This window comes from Simochromis diagramma, unplaced genomic scaffold, assembly GCF_900408965.1.
Source record: "Simochromis diagramma unplaced genomic scaffold, fSimDia1.1 OVJJ01000186.1, whole genome shotgun sequence".
Taxonomy (NCBI): Eukaryota; Metazoa; Chordata; class Actinopteri; order Cichliformes; family Cichlidae; genus Simochromis; species Simochromis diagramma.
Genome location: NW_024387464.1, coordinates 317,105 through 341,325, shown reverse-complemented (window position 1 = coordinate 341,325; position 24,221 = coordinate 317,105). Strand labels below are relative to the sequence as shown.

At 38.5% G+C, this 24,221-nt stretch overlaps 1 protein-coding gene and 1 long non-coding RNA gene across 3 annotated transcripts; both read right to left on the bottom strand.

Annotated features, from left to right (window-relative positions):
• Positions 1 to 2,909: 2,909 nt before the first annotated feature.
• On the bottom strand, positions 2,910 to 3,808 carry LOC120723231. The gene is made up of 3 exons (XR_005693687.1): positions 3,666 to 3,808; positions 3,138 to 3,240; positions 2,910 to 2,958 (listed from the first exon to the last, which is right to left on the bottom strand). It is a non-coding gene; the product is annotated as an uncharacterized LOC120723231 (long non-coding RNA).
• A 10,133-nt stretch (positions 3,809 to 13,941) lies between these two features.
• On the bottom strand, positions 13,942 to 21,782 carry LOC120723217 (integrin alpha-M-like). 2 transcript variants are annotated; one of them, XM_040014564.1, is made up of 15 exons: positions 21,407 to 21,782; positions 21,150 to 21,304; positions 20,911 to 21,036; positions 19,800 to 19,873; positions 16,285 to 16,426; positions 16,098 to 16,196; positions 15,898 to 15,977; positions 15,727 to 15,813; positions 15,563 to 15,632; positions 15,378 to 15,476; positions 15,185 to 15,265; positions 14,951 to 15,061; positions 14,754 to 14,867; positions 14,565 to 14,675; positions 13,942 to 14,389 (listed from the first exon to the last, which is right to left on the bottom strand). In XM_040014564.1, the coding sequence occupies exons 1-15, from the start codon at positions 21,432 to 21,434 to the stop codon at positions 14,291 to 14,293; spliced, it is 1,476 nt and encodes a 491-aa protein (XP_039870498.1). In that variant the 5' UTR covers positions 21,435 to 21,782; the 3' UTR covers positions 13,942 to 14,290. The 2 variants fall into 2 exon arrangements, with proteins under 2 accessions (XP_039870498.1, XP_039870497.1); XM_040014563.1 differs by having other exon boundaries at positions 15,898 to 15,981; positions 16,102 to 16,196.
• Positions 21,783 to 24,221: the final 2,439 nt, after the last annotated feature.

The window sequence follows — 24,221 nt, the reverse complement described above, 5'->3', positions numbered from 1 at the left end:
GTGGTTCCCTATTTTATTTTATTTTTTTGCTGGGAGTTTTAGAACCCTATTAGTTAGGTTGCTTACTCTTTAAAATACCAGAATAGGGAGGATGGAGTAGGTTTAGGTTTATTAGATTGATCAGTATTGCTGAACTATGAAATATTCTGGGTGCAGTGCATTTTTTATAACAGAATAGCTTTAGTGTTTTTTTTTTAACTTGAGTATGAACTTATACAAAAAGCAGCAAGATATTAATAAAAACAGTTTTATTGATTAAAAAACACACTATATCGGATTCATATCGGTATCGGCAGATATCCAAATTTATGATATCGGTATCGGTATCAGACATAAAAATGTGGTATCGTGCCATCTCTAGTTCTGATACTACGCATGATTACATGCTCACCATAATTAAATACGGCTGTGCTGAGGTACATAATGCATTGGACACCCCCTGCTTACGCAATAATTTCATCTGGTAACAAAAACAGTGCATTAGAACCTTCATGGCATTGGTTCCGATGGTCAAACAACTTTACACATTCTGCAAGCTTAAATAATCAAAGTACTTACCCCAATAGCAAATCGAACAATGTTTTTACTCTCTGCTAGCTGTGCTGCACTGTGCAGATGATTTCGATCATGGGATTGCCCATCGGTAATTACTATCAAGACCTTCTTCACATTTGGTCTGGAACCTCTTTGTGGTATGAAAACCTTTTCCCTGTTAAATGAAAAACAAAAATCTAATGTCAAAACATCTTGAGAATTATTTCAGCATGCATCATTCTTTTTCATATTACCTTTCGATGTAGACGGATTTTTGTACTTAGCAAATTTATTTATTGGAGGTTTTTTTTTTTTTTTTTCAAAATTAGCTTTGCAAGTATTTGAATTGAGGTTTTCTTTGGGCCATCTCACAATTAGTAGAATACCCCCAAACACAAGTCTTTCATTGTCTCTTTCAAAAAGCTTGAACACATGGACCACAGTGCTCAGTGTGGTCAGATTTACAGAGTTAGGGAATAAATAATAATATCTTTGCATCCCTTACACAACATGTTTGATGGCCTTCGCTGTGTAAGTGGTTCCTCCTAGTTTACTAATTTCTTTGATGGTAGTATCCAGTGATGTAGATGATGAAAATTTTGTGCAGTAAAAATGAACCTGTGGTGAAGTAGAGAACTGGGAAACAGAAAACTAAAAAGGAAGGGGAAAAAATATTTAAAACACGTAAAACAGCCATGTTTTGTGAAGTTAAATGGAAATAATAATGACACTATTTTTTGTGTGCTAGTATTTAAAGGATTACAGCACCTCACCTGTGTATCAATTGAAAGCAATGACTGGATTAGATCTTTCACAAACTTCTTCATTGTTTGAAAATCTCTAGAAGACACACTGATTGAACCATCCAACAGAAAGGCAATGTCTGCTTGGGGCGGGCACGCTTTCAAGATATAGATTCAAAATTAAAATTTTTTTAATGGGTTAATAGATGTTTTTAATGGTTTCAACATACTTTCAGTTATACGAAATATAAAGTCATAATACAGTTTCAGTTGTGCTGAGATTTAGAGATTACACTATAAAATCCAATTAGTTACCAGAACTTAAAACATTATGCAAACTTGTTGCCTCAAAAAACTAAGTAAAACTTACTTAAATAAGCTTTACTTATAGAATAGAATAGAAAAAAATAGCTTTTTATTGTCATTGTACATGTATAATCCCAACTCTGCAGTTGTAAGTGAAAAAAAAATAGTAAAGACATCAGAAATAAATAGCCAACAGAAGAGCTATATAAACTAGAGGAATATGTACAAAATAATAGAAAGGCACTATGATGAAGTATAAAATGCAAGTGGTTTTTTTTTTTTTTTTTTTTTTTTTTTGTTAGGCAGGATTTTAATGATTTGGGGTATATTTTTCCAACCTCCATGTACTGTTACCTTGAATAAAATCAGGTCTGGGTGTTCCAAATGTACTAGAGTGATCCATCTCAAAGCACACACCGTTGTACATGGTGATACTATTGCAGTCATTTGGAATGGTTGGACCACACACCTGAGAGGAGAAAAAGTCAAGTTGTGATTAATACACTGAGTTGATTATTTCCATTTCCTTTAAGCAATAGTTTGCTCCATATAAAATCAACCAAATCTTTAAAAAAAAATTACATTCAGCTTTTCACACAGCTTAAATGGTAAAAAGCTGAATTACAAAAAAAAGACCTTTAGGCCCATTTATTAATTTTTATTCTTTTCAGCGTATAAAGGTAAAATTTTGCATGGCTTTATTAAATATTCTGAAGTTATTGTAACTCAACCCCTCCCCACCAAAAAATAATAAGGGCATGCCACAAACTCATGATTATTTTCTAACTATAAGAAAACATCTGAGATGCAGAGGACAGAAGAATTTCATCCTCTGTGATTTTTAACAAAGCACTGGTAATGTCTGTAGTTCAACAACTCACCACAGTGTTTTGTGCCGTGGGATCACTTTTCATTGTTAAACCAAGCGACATGTTGACTGCAAAACCTGGTGCTGTAATAAAAGTATTCTACATTTGTTATAACACTCATAAAGATTTTTGACAACTCCAAAGTACCACAATTAAAGAACTTTTTCCTTTTTGACATGACAGCTATAACAACTGAAAAATTAAAAAGAATAATCTTAATAATTGGCTTTTCTTTGCTTGGTGTACTTCATCAGTATAATTTTTACTACATTACTGTTACATACTAAAATATTTGTTTTGGAAAATTGAGTCAAACTATGATTTGAGTTAACCAATTTAATTCTGGGCTCGATGTGGAAAGTCAAAGTTCAGGACATCCTGTCAAGACAAACAGTTACCTACCTTCAATTCAATATTTTGGCAGTTTGGGGAGGAGGTGGTGCACGTATATAGTTTCCCCTCTTCCATTTTGTGAATACTGTTCAAGTGGAGCACTGATGAGCAAACTAAGGAATAAATAACATAATAATGAGAATGATGTAAGTCTAGAGAGCAATAAGCTCAGAAATATTGTATGCTTGTTTAATTATTTCTGTTGGCCATAACAGAGATCTTTGTTCTAAAAATACAAAATACATAGCAGTTGCAAATCCACATTAAACAAATAATCCTTGTTTCGTCTTACTCTGATTGTCTTTGCACCACTTGGTAGCCAAAACCAGCAGCAGCACTCCTCAGGGTCTTCCAAGCCACAGGATCAATGTTGAAACAAAGTGCAGCATTTAATACTGAGAATTAAGAAGAAAGAACATCATAGTCTCATGTAATGGACGATTATGTAGTTATAGTTATCTATATTTAAGGTATACAAGAAAATGTATACACTATGTGTCACTTTTTTTTTTACTTCAATGGGTTTTGTTTATTTAATTTTGTATTCCAACTAAAGAGCAACAAGTCAGAAATTCTGATTTAAGTTCTGAACATAGTGAATTGGAGCAATATTCGCTTAAAAACAACCATACATACATTTGCTTTTCTAAAGAAGTGAAGAAAAAAAAACAGTTAGATGTGGAATTCCATTTGCTTATAGATTTCATTTAGTGGAAACACAGCTTGCAGATTTAATTAAATGTCATTTGTATCTTCACTATTTGGAGATGTTAATTATTAGAGAATAAAGACTAAATCAGAATGCACAAACCTGTCTTACCTGACAATAAAGTTGTAACACTTATTGTCCACTCCATTGTGTTACTCCCATGAAAAATAAATGACAGATGAGTGAAGTACTACTTCTGCTGAAAGCATCAGAGGAGATGAAACCAAAAATGCAGATATTATAGGGCGACTGATCAAAGCTAGGAGAGTCATTAGGAGGAAGTCTTATGTAGGGGGAGTTACAATGTTGACAGCACTGTGTTTGATAAGACACAGTGCTGCTACTGTTAAGTGGTGTTACTTAATTTTGATCAAGTTCTTTAAGCATTAAATTTTTCAGTAAACAACAATAATCCTTAAACAAGCCATTCTGTTTATTATATTAGTTTCTGGGCTCCCTGTTCCCTTCAACTGGAGTTGTGGAGAACTGGTTAATAGGCTGTCTTTCTTTAGGAGTGGTGAGGAAATCAGTGGAGAGATGCTGGTAGGTTTGTCTGGTCGTGGTGGGTTACCCCAGCTGTTAAGCTTAGGTTTGTCTTACAGGTAGTATCTGTTACATGACTCATAAGAGGTTAATGGAGGAACACTGTTCAGAAAGCACAAAGTTTTAGTAGCAAGAAGCAAGCCCTAGTTACCAACAGAGTGGCAACGTAGAGACAATGGCACTAGTCATCCAGTCAGCTCATGGGATTTGATCCTCAAATACCATGAACATGACAGGAGACAAAGTAGACGGAGAAAAAAGCAGGAACAAAACCCAAGCCTGTCCAACCATAACATAAATAACCAAATGAAACCTTCTATCTATTCGTTATCGTGAATATAGTTTCAGTTGTATGTATACAAAGCCTGACCTCCTCTGCACTCTCACTCAGTCATAAAATCTAATAATTTCCCTTTCAAAAAACCCCAAGATGCACGTAGCATGAGTTGGTTGAATATCCCTGGATTCAATATGTCTATGGGTGAAAAAGGTAAATGAAAGTAAATGTTCTATGCAGGTATCAAATGTGCACATTATGTCAAAATTAAAGCCATTTACTTTAAATGTGTCGGCATAGCTCACTCATTGTATGCTCCAGTTTAGGATTAAGAAACAGTATTCAGTAATACTTGAGCATCTAAAAATAATGTCAGAACCCTGCTAGATGACTAACAGTTGACTCTGCTACTTTTGACACCTTTTCATATCTGTATATGCTTACTAGTTCGGATTATGATCTTTCTCAGGAAGTCACCCTCTTTGTCTGCAAGTCCACCACCGGTAAAGTGCACTTTTGTCAACATAACCTAACGCCCAATGATCCGAACACATCTGAGGCGCAAAGTTTCACTTTTTTTCAAGTCTCTCTGTGATTTCTTATGAACTGAGTGTGATAAATTGAAACAGATGCAGATTAGAGCAAGCCTGACTGTGCGAATGTATGACCTTTGCTAAGCTTGGAGTTTTACTCAATTTGAAAACACAGACTTGCAAAATGGTCTTGGTTGACCATGGACCATGGTTTGACACTCACTAGTGTATATTACCCTTGTTTTCTGGCTTTAGACAGTTACATTTACTTATTTTATTTCCTTTTTATATTTTAAGTAATATTTTGTATTCATTTGTGACACTGAATATGTTTAAATGTTTAAACTCACACTCACCTCTTCAGATTTCATGCAATTCTTATGTCTCATTTTCTAAAACTGTGTATATAGTACCTAATATATGCATTTTATGACTGACTTTACTCTGCTTCTAGAAGTGGGAGCTGGCTCAGGGTTACAGTTCCCTACGCTGAACACAACCTCACTTGGAGCAGGTTGTGTTCAGATTTGCGATTTAAAATCTTCACATTTTCACTGATTTGTTTAATTACAGCATGTTTTAAGTATAATACAGATTGTGTATTGTAAATTGGCTTACAATTTTTGCATTTTTGCATAAGTAAACCACAATTTATGTATAAGTTTTTAGTACCCTTATTGGTACGGCCTATAAGGTACCAATAAGCTAGACTGGAGCCACAACACCGATGCTCTTTACAGGAAGGGTCAGAGCAGACTCTACCTGCTGAGGTGGCTGAGGTCATTTGGAGTCCAGGGAGCGCTTTTAAAGACCTTCTATGACTCTGTGGTGGCATCTATCATTTTTTACAGTGTTGTATGTTGGAGCAGCAGTTTATCGGCAGCTGAGAGGAAGAGGTTGGATAAACTCACTAGGAAGGCCAGCTCTATTCTGGGATGCACCCTGGACCCAGTGCAGGTGGTGGGAGACAAAAGGACTCTGGCCAAAATAACATCTCTGATGGACAGAGTCTCCCACCCCATGCATGGAAATGTTGCTGAACTGCAGAGCTCCTTCAGTGACAGACTGCTGCATCCTCGATGCATGAAAGAGCGTTTCCGCAGGTCCTTCCTCCCTGCAGCTGTCAGACTATACAATCAGAACTGCTCCCAACAAACATAGATGTTCACATCAGCGCTGTAACTTGGCACTATTTTATCAACCGATTCACACTATAACCAGGGTTTGCCTCTTATCTGTATTTAATTTTATTTAATTTTAATAACTGTACAGTACTCTGTTTTTGGTAACCATCGTCCTTGATGTAAATATGTAAAAAATTGCGTATTTCTGTTTTGTGTCTTGTGTACTGTTTGTTTGTATATGTGTCTTTCTTGCTGCTGTTACAACCAAATTTCCCCTTGTGGGACAATTAAAGGATTATTCTATTCTATTAAAACTACTGAATTAAGTGCAAACTGTATGTCACATTGTCATTATTATTTTACTATTTTATTTTGTGTTATTTACAGATTTTTAATAACCACATTATCATCATCATATGATCTGAGTGTATGGAGATAGTGTGGTGTCAATTTAGACAAGAACAGCTTCAGTAAGAGGAAGAGAGCTGTCACTGGTAGGTCAGTGAGCTGGGACAGAGGGGTGCCACCTTGTGTCTGTTAGCTTAAAAGTACAAGAGTACAAGAGAACACACAGAAACTCAGCCCTAGAGGCATTTGAAAGGAAAAAGTTAGCAGAATTTATAAGTGTTAACAAAATTACAATGGACATGTTGTTGTGTCTGACTGGAGTATGTGGCACTCATAGGGATCACTTTTTGCAGAAGAAGAGTCATAAGACCCATTAACTGTGAGTGTGCGCAGAGCCTGAAGCAAAAAGCCAACAGAGAAAGTTGTAAACCACTACAATGATATCCTATTATCTCCAACTGAGATAATCAAAAAAAAAAAAAAAAAACTGGCTGTGTTGAACTTCATTCATTGAAGAGGAAAAAATGCAAATGAGGAAATTACATCAAAAGTATTTTATATTATATGGGTTGACCTACTAATCACTGATCCCTGCTGATTTTGTACTGTATTTTTTTTTTAATCAAAAATGTCCCTGTGCTCTGTGTATTTAGAAGACAGGTTTCAGGTCATACCAGACATTCATCAGATTGATCAGAAAGCACAAATTTATTTTGCTTTACAAGAATGATGAAGCACTAATGATGGATTTCATTGTGTTACATCCATTAAAACTACATGTTTTTTTTAATTGGGCAGAAGAGTGAGGTATTTCTTCTGCAGAAAGAAGAAGAAGTCAGAGGAGGTGCACAGGGTTACAGCTCAAAGCTAAAACAGTCATTTAGAGAGCTCTTGTGTAGGAGGAGTTATAATGCTGAAATTGGATTTACTCAAAAACATTTAATCACTTTAAATTGAAAAATAAATGTTTCCCTTAACAGCTTATATACAAACAAAGACGCCAATTTAAAAAATGTCAGCTTTTCTATTCCTACTGATACAAGAAAAATGTCAAAAAACACTTTTGTTATCTTTCAGATAAGCCTCTTGATGAAAGCGAAAGCTGAAAATTACATTTTTATTTTTTCCCCTCACTCTGCACTCACCCAATCCCTGCTAGAACATTTAATAAAAAAAATTAAAAGATTAAAAAATTTATTGTACTTTTAACATTTAAAAATATTAAATTTGTGAACTCTACATTGCTTGTCGATGACTAACTAATTGACTATATGTGTTTTTCCCTGTCACATCTGTGCATACTTATTTTTTCACACTACAACATCTTGTCAGGAAGTCACCCTCTATTTCACAACCACTGACAAAGTGCATTTTTGCCACCACAACCTTACACCTGATGCTGTGAGCGTATCAGAGGCGCGAAGTTTCACTTTTTTTAAAGTCTTTTTTATGCTATGAGCCATCTGAGTGAGAGAAACAGATGCAAAGTGTAGTTCAACCTGACTGTGTGAATGTGAAGTCTTTTGCTAAAGGCTTAGTAGCTGACCCCATTTGAGTAACACAGAAATAAATTCTGGGTGTTGTCATTCGGTGCCTGCATGAGATTTAAGTGTTTGATAAAAGTTGCATCCTGCTGAGACAATTTAATTTGAAGAGTTTTCAGGTCCTGAAGATTAGAATCTGAGGGAGAGAAACTGAAAAATAACACAGCTCAGGACTAACAGAAACATACTTAATACATGACGTAAAAATAACCATGAACCTAAGAATCACAGAGTATTCAAAAATAATCAGCATAATGTCAAACTTTCACTTGGTCACAGATCACTACCATGGCAAAGACACACTATATCATGAAAGCATTACTTAATTTTCAACCAGTATTTCAAGAACTTATTACTTATTAATTAACAATAATAACACTTATAGTAAACAGACTGTATGTTCTATTAGTTTCTGGGCAACCAGATTAAATTGTTTTACTCATAAGTATTAATACAAATAAAAATAACCAAATAAAAGTTTCTAATATTTTCTTGTTAGCAGCTGTGAAACTAAATTCTTTAAGCTTTACTAAGATAAAGATGTTTATCACTTTCACGGGTAATTAGGAAAAATGTTTACTGAGGACACAGATTAAAGAGAGTAACTGCATAAGATATGACAGTTTCCCTGTATATGTCCTTGTGGCACTGATCGAGAATGGCCAGCATTGCCCATAAGCTCTGATACTGCTCCACCAGCAAGCCGCACAATCTACGCTGTGCTTGCCACAGTGACAGAAAATCTCCATCATTTTGCTGCATGTATTGGAGGATCTAAGCTTTCTCAGTAAATACAGCTTGCTCGTCCCCTTTTTGTATACAGCTTCTTTGTTGAGGCGGCTAGACGTGAAAGCTTTCTTATACAGAAACTTGACACTTGGAATACAACAACATGACCAATAAACTATATCAGGTGCTTTCAATTATGAACAGGAAATGGGCAAAGGAGTCGTTGTTCGGGGCCGGTGAATAGAATCACTAAAACCGAGAGGTTTGTTGGTTGGTGTGTGCAGGGAAAGGAGCGCGAGTTGGGGAAGAGAGAGAGTGGGGGTTTTGTTTTGATTCTGGAGAGAGTGTTTTCCCGGTTGTATTGGCGTCGTCAGTAGGTTCACTGGGGAGATGGCCAATAAGTGAGCAAGAGTTTTATCTTGTCTTGTCCGCAGGCAGGTTGTGACATGGGGGCAAGGCAGATGGTGAGGTCTGGGTGAGTGCTCATTGATGGTAAATGGTAAATGGCCTGTATTTGTATAGCGCTGTACTAGGATCCCAAAGCACTTGGGGTCCTAGCGTTGATTTGTATTTAGTTTCAGTTCCTTCTTGGATTTATTTGTGTTTGATTCCCACAGTGTTTGTCTAATTGTTCCTTCTTCTGTTTCATGCTTCAGGTCTTTGTGTATTGTCTTCATGTTACTGCAATGTCTTCTCTTCCTCTAGAGTGTTAAAGCAGAATTTACCTATATGTGATTTTGAAAATAATCCTTCATTCTAATCAGAATATAATATACAAGTCTAATCAATATGATGAATAAGAAAATACAACCTGATGAATTAAATGATTTTAACATTTGATCTCTCACTGAGATTCTGTGTGGAGTGGCATGTTTGTGCTAATGCTGACCTCGGGCTTAGACAAGGTCTAAGATGGAATGATGAGATGAGTGAGACACTTGAGAGGCTGAATTGAGGATCTCTGACTTTAACTTCTATGATTTGAAAAAGAAGCTATATTAAGTTTACTGATCATGTTGAAATCATAAATAGGCAGGCATGCATATAACAAAGATATTAGTTCAAAGAATATAAAATAAATACCAGTGACCTATAACAGACAGTCATAAACTCACATTCAACATAACTGAATTCAATTGTATTTATATAGTGCCAAATCACAACAATCTTAAGGTGTTTTATATTGTAAAGATCTTGTGTTTCTCTTGTTTAATGCGCCGGATCATATTGTAAAGGCCTGGGTTACAAGTTAGTTTGACTGTTGTGTTATGAGTGTTTTGTGTTCAGAATTGCCACTCACTTATGGCATAGTTGCTCCACACCGGCAGCAGTGTGATGTACTGAGTGTCACTGAATGTGTAAAAGTGTAGAGGCCGTTGGGCCTGACAATCAGATCAGCTACCTATGACAGAGAGCAGAGCATGCGTGTGGTTGGCTGAAAATGTGTGGTAGGTGGGTGTTAAAGAGTATTGTTGTTGGTGTGTGCAGGGAAAGGAGCGCGAGTTGGGGAAGAGAGAGAGTGGGGGTTTTGTTTTGATTCTGGAGAGAGAGTTTTCCCGGTTGTATTGGCGTCGAATACAGCCCACGGTAGCCTGTGTTACTGGTCATAGTAAACAGCCAGTAAACGTAATACTGATCATCAGTGGCGGAGCGGGGGGTGGCTTACTGGGCTTAAGCCCAGGTTGTTTTTTTCAGAAGCCCGGGGTCCTTTGGAGTGTAATTTTTTCATCATTAGATGCCTGGCTGACAACTGTGTAAAACAAAAAAATACACACAATATTCGAAGCACATAGTGCACACTGTGGGAATTTACGACTGTGCGTAAATCCCCCCTAATATTGGTATGATCCAAGCTCAGGCACTAAGCGGGGCGGGGCAGCTGCTGCCTACTAGTGCGCTGTTGGAGAAACGGAGCTAGGCAGACAGAGGAGAACTGAAGTTTGACCAGGTACCAAAGCAAATCATTTGTACTGTACAAATAATGTAAATATGACGGTGTATCACGAAACAATGCTGTTTCTTTAGAGAGTCTTAGCTTACATGTGTGTTTATTTCATATTTTCAGTTCTTACCCTCCACGGCTAAATAAATCGGTTTCAGTAATGTACTGATATACAAGAATGGACATAAGGGTACGGTGGCCCTGAGAGGCCAAACGGACTGCAACTTCAGAAAACACTTGCAAAAAGAAAAATGCTGCAAAAAGAAAAACACCAGCAAAAAGAAAAACACTTGCAAAAGGAAAAATGCTGCAAAAAGAAAAACACTGCAAAAAGAAAAATGCTGCAAAAAGAAAAACACTTGCAAAAGGAAAAATGCTGCAAAAAGAAAAACACTGCAAAAAGAAAAATACTGCAAAAAGAAAAACACTGCAAAAAGAAAAATGCTGCAAAAAGAAAAACACTGCAAAAAGAAAAATGCTGCAAAAAGAAAAACGCTGCAAAAGCACACACAACACAACGGAAATGTTTCTGGGGAGACAATAACCAGACGGACCAGTTACACGAACCAAAACATGTATGTATGGCTGTATCCCAATTCAGGGGCTGTGTCCCAATTCAGGGTCTGCAGCCTTAAAGTACGCAGCCTTAACGGTCCTCAAGGGCCGCACTCAAAGACCGCTGAGGCCGGAAGTGCGAGGCTTGTAGGCTTGTGAAATGGGACGGTCTAGCCTCCATCGTGCTGCCCAGGTTGCCTAGCAACCATGATACTAACAACTGGAAACTTTTCATACAGCTTTGTTTGACAGAAATGAAGGAGAACATATTTTGTACATTTGTTTCTACATGAGCTCTGTGTGATTAGTTGAGTATTTGAGGCTGAGACCACGAGACTGTAAAACATGATTGTTGGGCTTCATTTCTGTACTGAACAGTCATTTAAGATAAGCTAGTAAATAACAATTAGCTAATGTTGTTCATGAGACTAAAATCATCTCACTGTGGTAATGTAAATATAATATGGGTAATATTATATTAATCATTATTAGTTATTACAGCAGTGAACATGAACTCTGTGCCAAACACTGAGCTTCAGAAAAGATTCAAGTTGCATTTATTTATATTTCCTATCACCTTAAATCTTCACTCAAAGACAAGTATCTTTGACAGTGTATATATAGATGTATTTTATATAAGAGACAAATATTGTTCTTTTAATATGTTGGCATTACTAAATTTGGCTCAATGCTTATATACAGTGGGGCAAAAAAGTATTTAGTCAGCCACCGATTGTGCAAGTTCCCCCACTTAAAATGATGACAGAGGTCAGTAATTTGCACCAGAGGTACACTTCAACTGTGAGAGACAGAATGTGAAAAAAAAATCCATGAATTCACATGGTAGGATTTGTAAAGAATTTATTCGTAAATTAGGGTGGAAAATAAGTATTTGGTCACCTCAAACAAGGAAAATCTCTGGCTCTCACAGACCTGTAACGTCTTCTGTAAGAAGCTTTTCTGTCCCCCACTCGTTACCTGTATGAATGGCACCTGTTTGAACCCATCATCTGTATAAAAGACGCCTGTCCACAGCCTCAAACAGTCAGACTCCAAACTCCGCCATGGCCAAGACCAGAGAGCTTTCGAAGGACACCAGGAAAAGTATTGTAGACCTGCACCAGACTGGGAAGAGTGAATCTACAATAGGCAAGCAGCTTGGTGTGAAAAAATCAACTGTGGGAGCAATCATCAGAAAATGGAAGACATACAAGACCACTGATAATCTCCCTTGATCTGGGGCTCCACGCAAGATCTCATCCCGTGGGGTCAAAATGATCATGAGAACGGTGAGCAAAGATCCCAGAACCACACGGGGGGACCTGGTGAATGACCTGCAGAGAGCTGGGACCAAAGTAACAAAGGTCACCATCAGTAACACACTACAACGGCAGGGAATCAAATCCCGCAGTGCCAGACGTGTTCCGCTGCTGAAGCCAGTGCATGTCCAGGCCCGTCTGAAGTTTGCCAGAGAGCACATGGATGATACAGCAGAGGATTGGGAGAATGTCATGTGGTCAGATGAAACCAAAGTAGAACTTTTTGGTATAAACTCAACTCGTCGTGTTTGGAGGAAGAAGAATACTGAGTTGCATCCCAAGAACACCATACCTACTGTGAAGCATGGGGGTGGAAACATCATGCTATGGGGCTGTTTTCCTGCCAAGGGGACAGGACGACTGATCCGTGTTAAGGACAGAATGAATGGGGCCATGTATCGTGAGATTTTGAGCCAAAACCTCCTTCCATCAGTGAGAACTTTGAAGATGAAACGAGGCTGGGTCTTCCAACATGACAATGATCCAAAACACACCGCCCGGGCAACAAAGGAGTGGCTCCGTAAGAAGCATTTGAAAGTCCTGGAGTGACCTAGCCAGTCTCCAGACCTCAACCCCATAGAAAATCTGTGGCGGGAGTTGAAAGTCCGTGTTGCTCGGCGACAGCCCCAAAACATCACTGCTCTCGAGAAGATCTGCATGGAGGAATGGGCCGAAATACCAGCTACTGTGTGTGCAAACCTGGTAAAGACCTATAGTAAACGTTTGACCTCTGTTATTGCCAACAAAGGTTATGTTACAAAGTATTGAGTTGTATTTTTGTTATTGACCAAATACTTATTTTCCACCCTGATTTACGAATAAATTCTTTACAAATCCTACCATGTGAATTCATGGATTTTTTTTCACATTCTGTCTCTCACAGTTGAAGTGTACCTCTGGTGCAAATTACTGACCTCTGTCATCATTTTAGGTGGGGGAACTTGCACAATCGGTGGCTGACTAAATACTTTTTTGCCCCACTGTATGTCCCTTTGTGTGAGTCTGCTCTTGTTCTCTGTGTCAGTATGACTTGTATTTCTTGTCTGTGTGTTTCATGTTATCAAGCCCGTGTTGTCATGTCTACAAGTATTTTCTTATCTGGATGATTGACCACACATCACAGACAACATGACAATATGTTGTATAAAAATGATTTCTTTTAATAAACTTATGATAAACTGCTGTTATCTTTTGTTATGGGTTTCCTTTGGGCCTCACCCGTGCACGTTTGAAAAGACAGATCTAAGGTCTCTGTGTTTTATTGCTCCAAGTACTTGTTTAACGAATAGTTTCCTCTAACATCTTTCTAATTATAACTTCATCATATGAAACCAAAAACAATTTTTTTTTACATATTGCAAATGACAAACACTGACGTATGAGAAATACTTTTTATGCAAAGTCACATCACAGAGCTAAAACATTGCATACCCATTATTTCTCAACAAAGCAAGTCACATTTCACAAGTTCAGTTTTTTAAAGCAAGCAAAGTGTTTTTTAACTATATCTATTGAATTTGATAAGTTTTACAGTACATGATGGCATGACAATTAGTTTCACTGTACAATGTTTGCAGTAATTTAAATTGAAAGATGAGCAGAAGGATTCCTCACAAAATACAGTATTGTGACCCTGTTTTCAATGTCTTGACCACCAGTGAGGAAACTGAATGAGTGATATTAGACACAGCAAGCTGTTTTTATTCGATCAATCAAATGTAGTAGAATGGACATTTGTACCTACCATGTTCACTCCTAAAACTATCCAGAGGATCTATAGATTTCATATAAATTAAATGTACAACTACATATGTGATCTTTTTTACTCTGGTAGGGTTGCGCCTGCATCAGTCCCAGGACTCGGACCATCTGCAGCATTTTCATTTATCATCTGTTTGTATTTGCTCTTGAAGAATCCAGCCTAGGAGTGCAAAAAAAACCCCCACACATAAATGTAACGATCATGCATTAAAAATGAACAAAAATAATCAAGGTATATGAGTAAATATAATAACCATTAAACTATTTTCAACAGGATATGTTCTCTAAAACCTTTATAACTGATTAGTTGAAAAAGTGTAAGAAGAGTCTTTCACCTTATACAGGCCAGCTGTGAGTAAGGCCAGAAAAGCCAACCCTCCCAGACATCCTCCAACGATCTCTTTGGTGAAATCTGGCTCAGGGTAAACTTCTACCTCTGCCTCAATCTGAGAGATGAAGTGACAGGATGTTGATACCAATGAAACTCTTAATAAGTAAAATGAGAGAAAATAATGTGTACACACCTTGCGAACAGGAGGACTGTTGTCAGACCCTGTTGAAAAGTAGATGTACTGGGTTTTGTCGTAATCAAGACTGGCTGTGCTGGTCAAGAGGTATTTAGCAGATTGAAGTCCAATCTAAGAAAAAATGTAAAGCTTAACAGTTGTAAAAAAAAAAAAAAAAAAAATCTTTCATTTAACCCCAAAATCCCTCCAGTTACCTGCTGTATCCATCGTGAACTAATGTTGGCAGAGATTTTGTACGTCGTACTCTGCAGTCTTTCCAGGAACGTGTTGCACTTGAACACTCTGCACATGGCTACAGAGCAGTCCTGTGATTTAAAGAAGAGAAGATGCAACACAAGCTGTGAGCCAGTGTAATGTGATTTTTGTTTGTTTGTTTAAATCTACAATCAGGTTAAATTTGAACAGGTAAAGTGCAGATGCATACTTACCACCACTTTATCCTTTTGTATCTTTGTAACAAAATCTCTGACACTTGGTTCTTCGTCATCTCCTTTCTGACAGTCTGGAATCTGACATATGTTTGATTTAAGTTTTATTGGTCTTAATTTTACCATATGCATCCATCCACAATTAAGTTATTTGTAGTTTCAGCAGCTAAAACATATATTACATAAATATTACCTGTAGATTGCTCAAATCCACCCAAATGTCTTTTTCACCAAGCCTCACTGGAACCCTGATCACCACAGTGAAATTAAGTGCTCTGATATCATTTGTGACCTAAATGAATGAGGAAAAGGACCAAATGAATTAGAGTTAGGTCTAAATCATACAATAAACTTTTAAAGAGGATAGTTATATTTTACCTTAACGGACTGTTGGACTGGTTTCTTCAAATCGTTCTTCCCAAATGTGAAATTGTTATAGCTGAGTGAGCTAAACAGACATATTTTGAGGTTTAAATATACATTATGTAATAGAACATTTGTTACTGTGTGATTTCTTTTGTTACAAACATAACGACACACACCTTTCAAATGTCATAAAAATGCTGTATTTTACATCAATCAATTTCTTTTTGTAGAGTTCACTTGTAGGTGCATGCTCCTGATTTCCACTGAAAGAGAAAAGAAAAAAAAAATCTGTTCTGTATCTGGTGCTGTTGCATAAATTAAGAGTATCTGTACCAAAGCAACAGTACCTGGTGGCATTTGCAGTGACAAAGATCTTCCTCTCAAGTTGACTATGGGTTTCAATCCCATAGGAGACAATGAAGGAAGCCTTAATTGAATGAGAGAAATGAGTGACTTCCCTTTGTCTTTAAATTGTGCAAAAGTCAGAAAAAAGAAAGAGATAAAAGATGTTCTGTACAAATACAATAAAAAAAGAAAAGAAACAAACCCCAGTTTTGCTCTTGAAAATTGGCTTGTCAATAGTGCAGTCTGTCCTTCCTCGTGATGAACCAGCTTCACTGTCCAAGGAGTTGCACTCGATTCGTCCCTTTATTAGGAATAAAATGACTGCTGAATGGATTGGGAGAGCAGCAGATCAGTGATGAACTAAAACAGACTTGATCCTGATGCCTTACCTGCTGAATCGTAAACTTCCTGTAGGAGAGTCCAGCTGGGTACGTGAGAATAACACGGCTGTTGTAGGAGTTTTCTCCTCTGTTCTCCACTGTGACTGTGACATTCAAAAGCTCTTCAATACCCACTCTAACCTCTGATGATCTGTGGAGTATGCAGCCAGATGAGAACAAGGCAAAACAAGACAAGACTAGAAGCATACTAATGTCACAGTATTCCAAATGTAATGCACTTTGAGCTTTGATAAACCATGTTATTTTTCAGCTCAAACAGTAAGGTAAATGGCTTTGCTAAGATACTGATGCTAAAAGTGAAAAAAAAAAAACATTCGTCCCTTCTTAGTGAGTTAACATTCTAATACTTGCTGGTTCCCCATATGGAAAAGAAATAGAAAAAAACTTGTGAAAGACTTTTATCAGATGTGGCCTACTTCATATAGTGAATCATAAAAGGCTTATATACTTATATACTTATTACTCATGAAAGTGGACACTTTCATATATTTTTTTAGTAAGTATCCAAAACATACAAGTTTCGTTTATATAATTATTCCAGGGATCTTATATCTGTTTTCACTCTTGTATGCTTTTCATACAAGTTTCACACAAGACAGATATAAATTGTATAAGATTTATATACATTCTCAGTGACCGTCTTATTGCTGTCCGTCCTCCCGAATCCACCCCATATGGAAAAGATATATATAAATCTTATAAATTTGTATCTGTCTTGTGTAAAACTTGTATGAAAAGAATACAAGAGTGAAAACAGATATAAGATCCCTAGAAAAATTATATAAACGAAACTTGTATGTTTTGGATACTTACTAAAAAAATATATGAAAGTAATGAGAAAGTGGCCACTTTCATTAGTAAATCATATAAGCCTTATATGATTCACTATATGAAGTAGGCCACATCTTATGCAAGTCTTTTATTAGTTTTTTCTATTTCTTTTCCATATGGGTAGCACAAAAACAACAGTGTCATCAGTTTCAAAAATATTAATAATGGTTGTATAAGGACAAGTTAAGTGACATTAAGTACAACTTGCAAATAACAACACATTTGAAGAAAACAAGACGCACAAGCAAAGCTTAAGTTTTGTACAGTGGGATGCAAAAGTTTGGGCAACCTTGATAATAGTCATTATTTTCCTGTATAAATCGTTGGTTGTTACAATAAAAAATGTCAGTTAAATATATCATATAGGAGACAAACAGTGATATTTGAGAAGTGAAATGAAGTTTATTGGATTTACAGAAAGTGTGCAATAATTGTTTAAACAAAATCAAAATCAATTTTCATTTTATTGATTCCAAAACCTTTAGAACTAATTATTGGAACTCAACTTGCCTTGGTAAGCTCAGTGACCCCTGACCTACATACACAGGTGAATCCAATAAGGAGAAAGAGTATTTAAGGGGGTCAATTGTAAGTTTCCCTCCTCTTTTAATTTTCTCTGAAGAGTAGCAACATGGGGGTCTCAAAACAACTCTCAAATGACCTGAAGACAAAGATTGTTCACCATCATGGTTTTTAGGGGAAGGATACAGAAAGCTGTCTCAGAGATTTAAGCTGTCGGTTTCCACATTTAGGATCATATTGAGAAAATTGAAGACCACAGGCTCAGTTCAAGTTAAGGCTCGAAGTGGCAGACCAAGAAAAATCTCGGATAGACAGAAGTGACGAATGGTGAGAACAGTCAGAGTCAACCCACAGACCAGCACCAAAGACCTACAACATCATTTTGCAGCAGATGGAGTCACTGTGCATCGTTCAAGCATTCGGTGCACTTTACACAAGGAGATGCTGTATGTGAGAGTGATGCAGAGGAAGCCTTTTCTCTGCCTGCAGCACAAACAGAGCCGCTTGAGGTTTGCTAAAGCACAGTTGGACAAGCCAGCTTCATTCTGAAATAAAGTGCTGTGGACTGATGAAACGAAAATTGAGTTATTTGGGCATAACAAGGGGCGTTATACATGGAGGAAAAAGAACACAGCATCCCAAGAAAAACACCTGCTACCTACAGTAAAATATGGTGCTGGGTCCATCATGCTGTGGGGCTCTGTGGCCAGTGCAGGGACTGGGAATCTTGTCAAAGTTGAGGGACACATGGATTCCACTCAGTATCAGCAGATTCTGGAGACCAATGTCCAGGAATCAGTGACAAAGCTGAAGCTGCGCCGGGGCTGGATCTTTCAACAGGACAACGACCTGAAACACTGCTCAAAATCCACTAAGGCATCATGCAGAGGAACAAGTACATCGTTCTTGAACGGCCATCTCAGTCCCCAGACCTGAATATTATTGAAAATCTGTGGTGTGAGTTAAAGAGAGCTGTCCATGCTCGGACGCCATCAAACCTGAATGAACTAGAGATGTTTTGTAAAGAGGAATGGTCCAAAATACCTTCAACCACAATCCAGACTCTCATTGGAACCTACAGGTAGGGCTGCACGATTTTGCATAAAATGAGAATCACGATTTTTTGGCTTAGAATTGAGATCACGATTCTCTCACGATTTTCTTTTCCAGTATAAATATTTATTGCACTTTTTAACTGCACATCAACTTCGTAACAGTTGAGACTGAACATAAAAACAATAAATGTCTTACGTTTTGTTGTTGCCGCAAAATGTTGTACTGCTTGAAATTCCGTCTCCACCGTTGCTCGACACTGCGTGTATAGAGCAGGTAATGCAACAATAGAAAAATAGTTGCGGGACGGCACTGTGTAGCGTTTGTCTAGGGTGTTGATCATTTTCCTAAATCCCTCGTTTTGCACAGTGTTGATGGGAGCCGTATCTTTGGTCAGGTGATAAGTGATAGCCTCCGTAATTTCTTTGTGCCTGCGGGAGTTCGACGTGAAGCGCTGTATAATGTTCCCGTTATTGATGTTTGGGTGGTTGACCGGGACGGATTTTCTCCTGTCACTTTCTCGTCATCCCTGACGTGCTCTCTGTTGTTTTTTTCCCTGCTAATTTTAGCATCACACGGCACAGCTTCTGTATCACGTGTTTTAAGGCTCCGCCCTTGTCATTTGTTGAGCAGGAAGAGTGAGTGCTTGTTTTCATGCAGGTTACGTCCCGGATCAAAATGCGGTACAGTCGTCGCCGTCGTTTTTTTTTTTTTGTTTTTGTTTTTTAAATCGTTGTCATTTGGAAATGAGATCGCACATAAGTACGAATCGAGATCGCGATCTTCTAACGATTAATCGTGCAGCCCTTCCTACAGGAAGCGTTTAGAGGCTGTAATTTCTGCAAGAGGCGGATCTACTAAGTGTTGATTTAATTTCTTTTTTTGTGGTGCCCAAATTTATGCACCTGCCTGATTTTGTTTAAACAATTATTGCACACTTTCTGTAAATCCAATAAACTTCATTTCACTTCTCAAATATCACTGTGTGATATATTTAACTGACATTTTTATTGTAACAACCAACGATTTATACAGGAAAATAATGACTATTAACAGGGTTGCCCAAACTTTTGCATCCCACTGTAACAGTGACTCACCTGGTGAAGTTGAAATCCACTTTCAGGTTATCAACGCATTTGTTATCAGTGCCGCAGTTGATCTCAAACCCTAACTGTGGAAGAGAGCATGATGGAAAAGTACACATTATAAATTATTTAAAGACTAAATGAGTGGTTTTATGGTGATCCAATGTGCTACCACATGTAGGTCTACAGGCAATAAAATCAACAAAATAAAACTTTACAAAGACAGAAAATAGAAGTTAATATATACACACAAAAAACACAGTTAATAACTGCAACCCTGCACAAATTAAAAGGACTTTGAGTCTGTTTTGAATGTAAACACAGAGCCACAGTAACAGAAATCCCCCCGCTTAGCACACTTCTAATCTAATTGTGGGAACAGTTCAAAAAGCTGCACTTGATCTGATGTGAGGTTTTTTTGAGAGACTGGGGAAGCAGTTATACTGGAGTTTTATGAACCAAAAGGATTTTTATTTTAATTTTTATTTATAAAGAATGAGAGCATGATGGTAAAGTGTAAAATGCATCCTGGACAGAAACAACTGCATTATGCTGCTAACACAACTTCAGCTCTTTGCAATCACCTGCACAGACAACATGCTGATACAAGTACTCAGAGTTATGTTAGCTGAGTGAATGTCGACCTCAGGCCAGCAGCCAGACCCTGAAGTTCAACATGTAACAAACTGATAAGGTGTCAGGCTGTATCCCCTGCTTCTACCTGTTCATGTTTCTAAAGTAGAATCACTGTGGTGATTGCTTGAAAGTCTCTTTTTGCAGGGTTTCATATTTGCTTTTGCTGTCAGCTTTGTATTCATGCATAAATACTAAGAGGAAGGTCATATGTGTGACTTAAAAACACATTTTTTTTTCTATTTGATATTTGTTTCTGAACAGGCAGAAGGCCTTCATGGGCTCAGCTTTAAACATGTCGTCACTGCACTAATGGTGACTCATTTACTTCAAGTACTTGCACAGAAGTCGCTCAAAGAGGTATCCGTCAGTTGCATGCCTACAATAAAATTGATTCAGTAAAGTTAAGGGCAAACCTAAAAGTTTCTCATAACTTCATAAAGACTAGCTTCAGTTGGTCAGCTAATAGGGTTTTTAAAGGTTTACTTACAGGATGAATGGTTGTTGTTTGGGCCTGCGGGACAAGACCAGGTCTGAGGTTGGTGTTTGAGGCCGAACCATTAAACGTGAATTTGAGCTCATTGGAAAGTTGGTTGAGAGCGTCTTCGGGGCAAGCCTGCAAGAAGAGGTTTAGATTCAATGTTGGAGGAGTCTTAAAAGTAAAATTAATTAAACAAAATCTTAAGTTTAATGACTCTGAAGGATTTTAAGATTGCTATTAGATCTTACCTCAATGAGGAATTTTACAGTTGAACATTTTTTTATTCCTAAGTCAACAGTAACTGATCCAGACTGCTCTCGTTGTTTCCCACTAAAATAAGCTCGGTTGTTTGGAGGCTTGCGAGTGGCATCCAGTGTTATAGTGTAATCAATCATTGCTCGAGCTAAAATAGAGAAATATAATTTGATTTTAATGTTGCAAGTTTAAATACAATAAAAATAAAATGATGTGCAGTGATTGAGAAAAAGAGAGAAGGATGATTAACCTGTGTCGACTGTAGACACTCTGCTCATAGTAAAGCAGATTTCAGCTGTATTCTCTAATGGTTTTGAGCAGTCTACATTCTGTGTAGGGATTTTGTTTGGGCTAAACGATACCTCAGCCTTTACTGTTACTATGGGTCTTGATCTGGAAAGTAAAAAGAACACGTGTGAAGGACATGGCAGATGGCTGCCCCTGCCTGAGCCGTGTTCAGACAGAGGTTTCTTCCTGTTAAAGGGGAGAATTTCCTTTGGGAAAGAGAACTTTTGATTTTATCTAATTGTCTGGGTTAAGCTGTGTGAAAGGGAAAATATGGACCTGAGAAATGATATCTAAACCGAAAAGGCAGCTTTAATGCTGAATACTTTCAAAACAAAAGCAAAAAAAAAAAAAAAGCAAGGGATTCAAACCAGAAATCACAGGACTTATTTAGAGGGAATATGCAACACGGAACAGAGGGAGACTCAGACAGTATAAAACATCAGATAATGATGGAGATAGGAAACAATGAAACAAAACACAACTGAAAATAATAAACAAATAATTCACAGAGGGAAGTTTGAGTATAAAGGGAAACACTGGGGCGCACTAGAAAGTCAGAAACTAAAAACTTAATAAAAATTGAAGTAGATCTAAATCATACCCCAAACCCCAAAAAACAGAAATGCTGTAAATTATTATTATTCGTGGCTGTTTTGATATCTCTCTCTCTCTTAACCGATCAAATCCCGCTTTGGTAGCAGCTTTACACTCAGTATGACCCAGGTTGATAGAGGGTGCCCAGTCTGGATCGCATTCCAGCATTTTATTAGGCTCGTTTTCCTACAAAACACAACAAACATTAGCCTGCAAAGCCACAGCAAACAAAGCAGCATAACGCAACGAATTCAATTCAAATCATTATAAGACTTTTTTGTAACCTACATCAACAATTATGTTATTTATGTGATAAATCATGTAATAACTACAACAGAAGACTTACCTTTATGGAAATGCTTGGAGCAGACTAACATGTGAGCTGAAGTGTTTTGGAACATTATATTTGGTCTTCGAATGGCTGCAATCCAGGCCATCGTTCGGCTCTTTGTTACTTGGCTTGAACAATTTCTCCTCCACGACGTAATCGGATAACAACCGCTCTCTTTACCCGTCAGCTTCCCGTGGCTGTCATGCGACCGGCTATTGCAGTTAATAATACAACAGCTTCTTGCCATTTTTTGTGTTTCTTTTTATCGCTGTCTGACTTTTCATGTGAAAGCCTGCGTGCGCTAGTACCGCTTACCACTCGTACTTACAATTCTTTGCGGTTTTACCCTGGAAATAACATCACATTTTCAATCTCTATACTGGGGCACATAGGGGACTGATCTCCATTCCTGTTTACTTTTCACACCTCAGATATCTACTACAACTGTGAAACATGCCACCTACAGAAGCTCTCTGATGACACCGCATTGGTTGGGTGTATTAAGGGTAAACAGGAACTGGAGTACAGGAGGCTGTTGAGAAACTTACAAGTGAGGCTGGTGACTCAAATAAATTTATCCTCATCAACAGAGGTCTTCCTTTCCGGGGGCGGTCCTCATGTGAGCCAGTGTCATCCAGCGCTTGATGGTTTTTGCTACTGCAATTAGGGACACATTTAAAGTTTTAGCAATATTTTGGGTTTTAAATGCACGTTAGAACAGACATGCATCAACACTACATATGAGCGGGCGGAGGGAGGTTTGGAGTCTTCACACACCCCCATTCTGTGCTGCCTGTTGGAGTGGGGGGGGGGGCTGAGAGGAGGAGTTGGCCGTCCGATTGGGGTCTGGAATGTGGGGCCTTCCTGCTGCTGCCAAGTCGGGGCGGTCTGCTTCTCTCCACCCCAGGGAAAAGGGTAACACTGCCTGGGTCTGGGTGCAGTTTCCCCCTCCCGGGGCAAGGGTACCTAGACCTGGGGCTTAGAGTATGCTTTGGGAGTGTGATTGTGTGTACAGTGTCTCTTTATGTCTGTCTCTATGTTGGGTGAGTGTTGAGTAATTGCATATGAGAGCATGAGGGTGGGAATGGATGTTTGTATCTGTGTGTGCCTGTTTGTCTGTGTCCATATGTCAGGTCGGGTATCAGACGCCACCTCTCTAGGGACATCTCAGGCCCTCCAAGGTACGGAGGCCTAGCTCCCCCCACCACTTACCCTGCCATGGGCAGACGCCCTCAGACATCAGTGCATTGGTGGTTCTTTGTGTCCAGGGATGGGCGTCCAGGTACACACCGGCTCACTCCTTGTGGCTGCTTGTCAGGGCCTGGAGCCTGGGGCTTGCTCGGGCCACTTTGGGAGTGGGGTGCCCTCGGCCTCTCTGCCTGGGGCTCGGTCACTCTGGCACAGCTGGCTGCCGGTGGAGCTCACGGGCATGTCACTGCAACCCCCCCCTGGCTTCTGCTCCGCGGCTGCTGAGTGACCTCTCATCTGGGACTCTCCTCAGCTCTTTCTGGGACAGTGGCCCGGCTGCCCCTCTGTTGGTCTACCTTGATCTCTTGTGTTCTGAGGGCCTCTGGATGTCTGGAGTTTTGATCTCCTCCATACCTGCTTCATGCCCTGGAGGACGGGGCTGTGGCCCCCCACACCCTCTAGCACAGGGGTGGGCAATTCCAGGCCCCGAGGGCCGGTGTCCCTGCAGGTTTTAGATCTCACCTTGGGTCAACACACCTGAATCACATGAAGAGTTCGTTACCAGGCCTCTGGAGAACTTCAGGACATGTTGAGAAGCTAATTTAGCCATTTAAATCAGCTGCGTTGGTTCAAAGACACATCTAAAACCTGCAGGGACACCGGC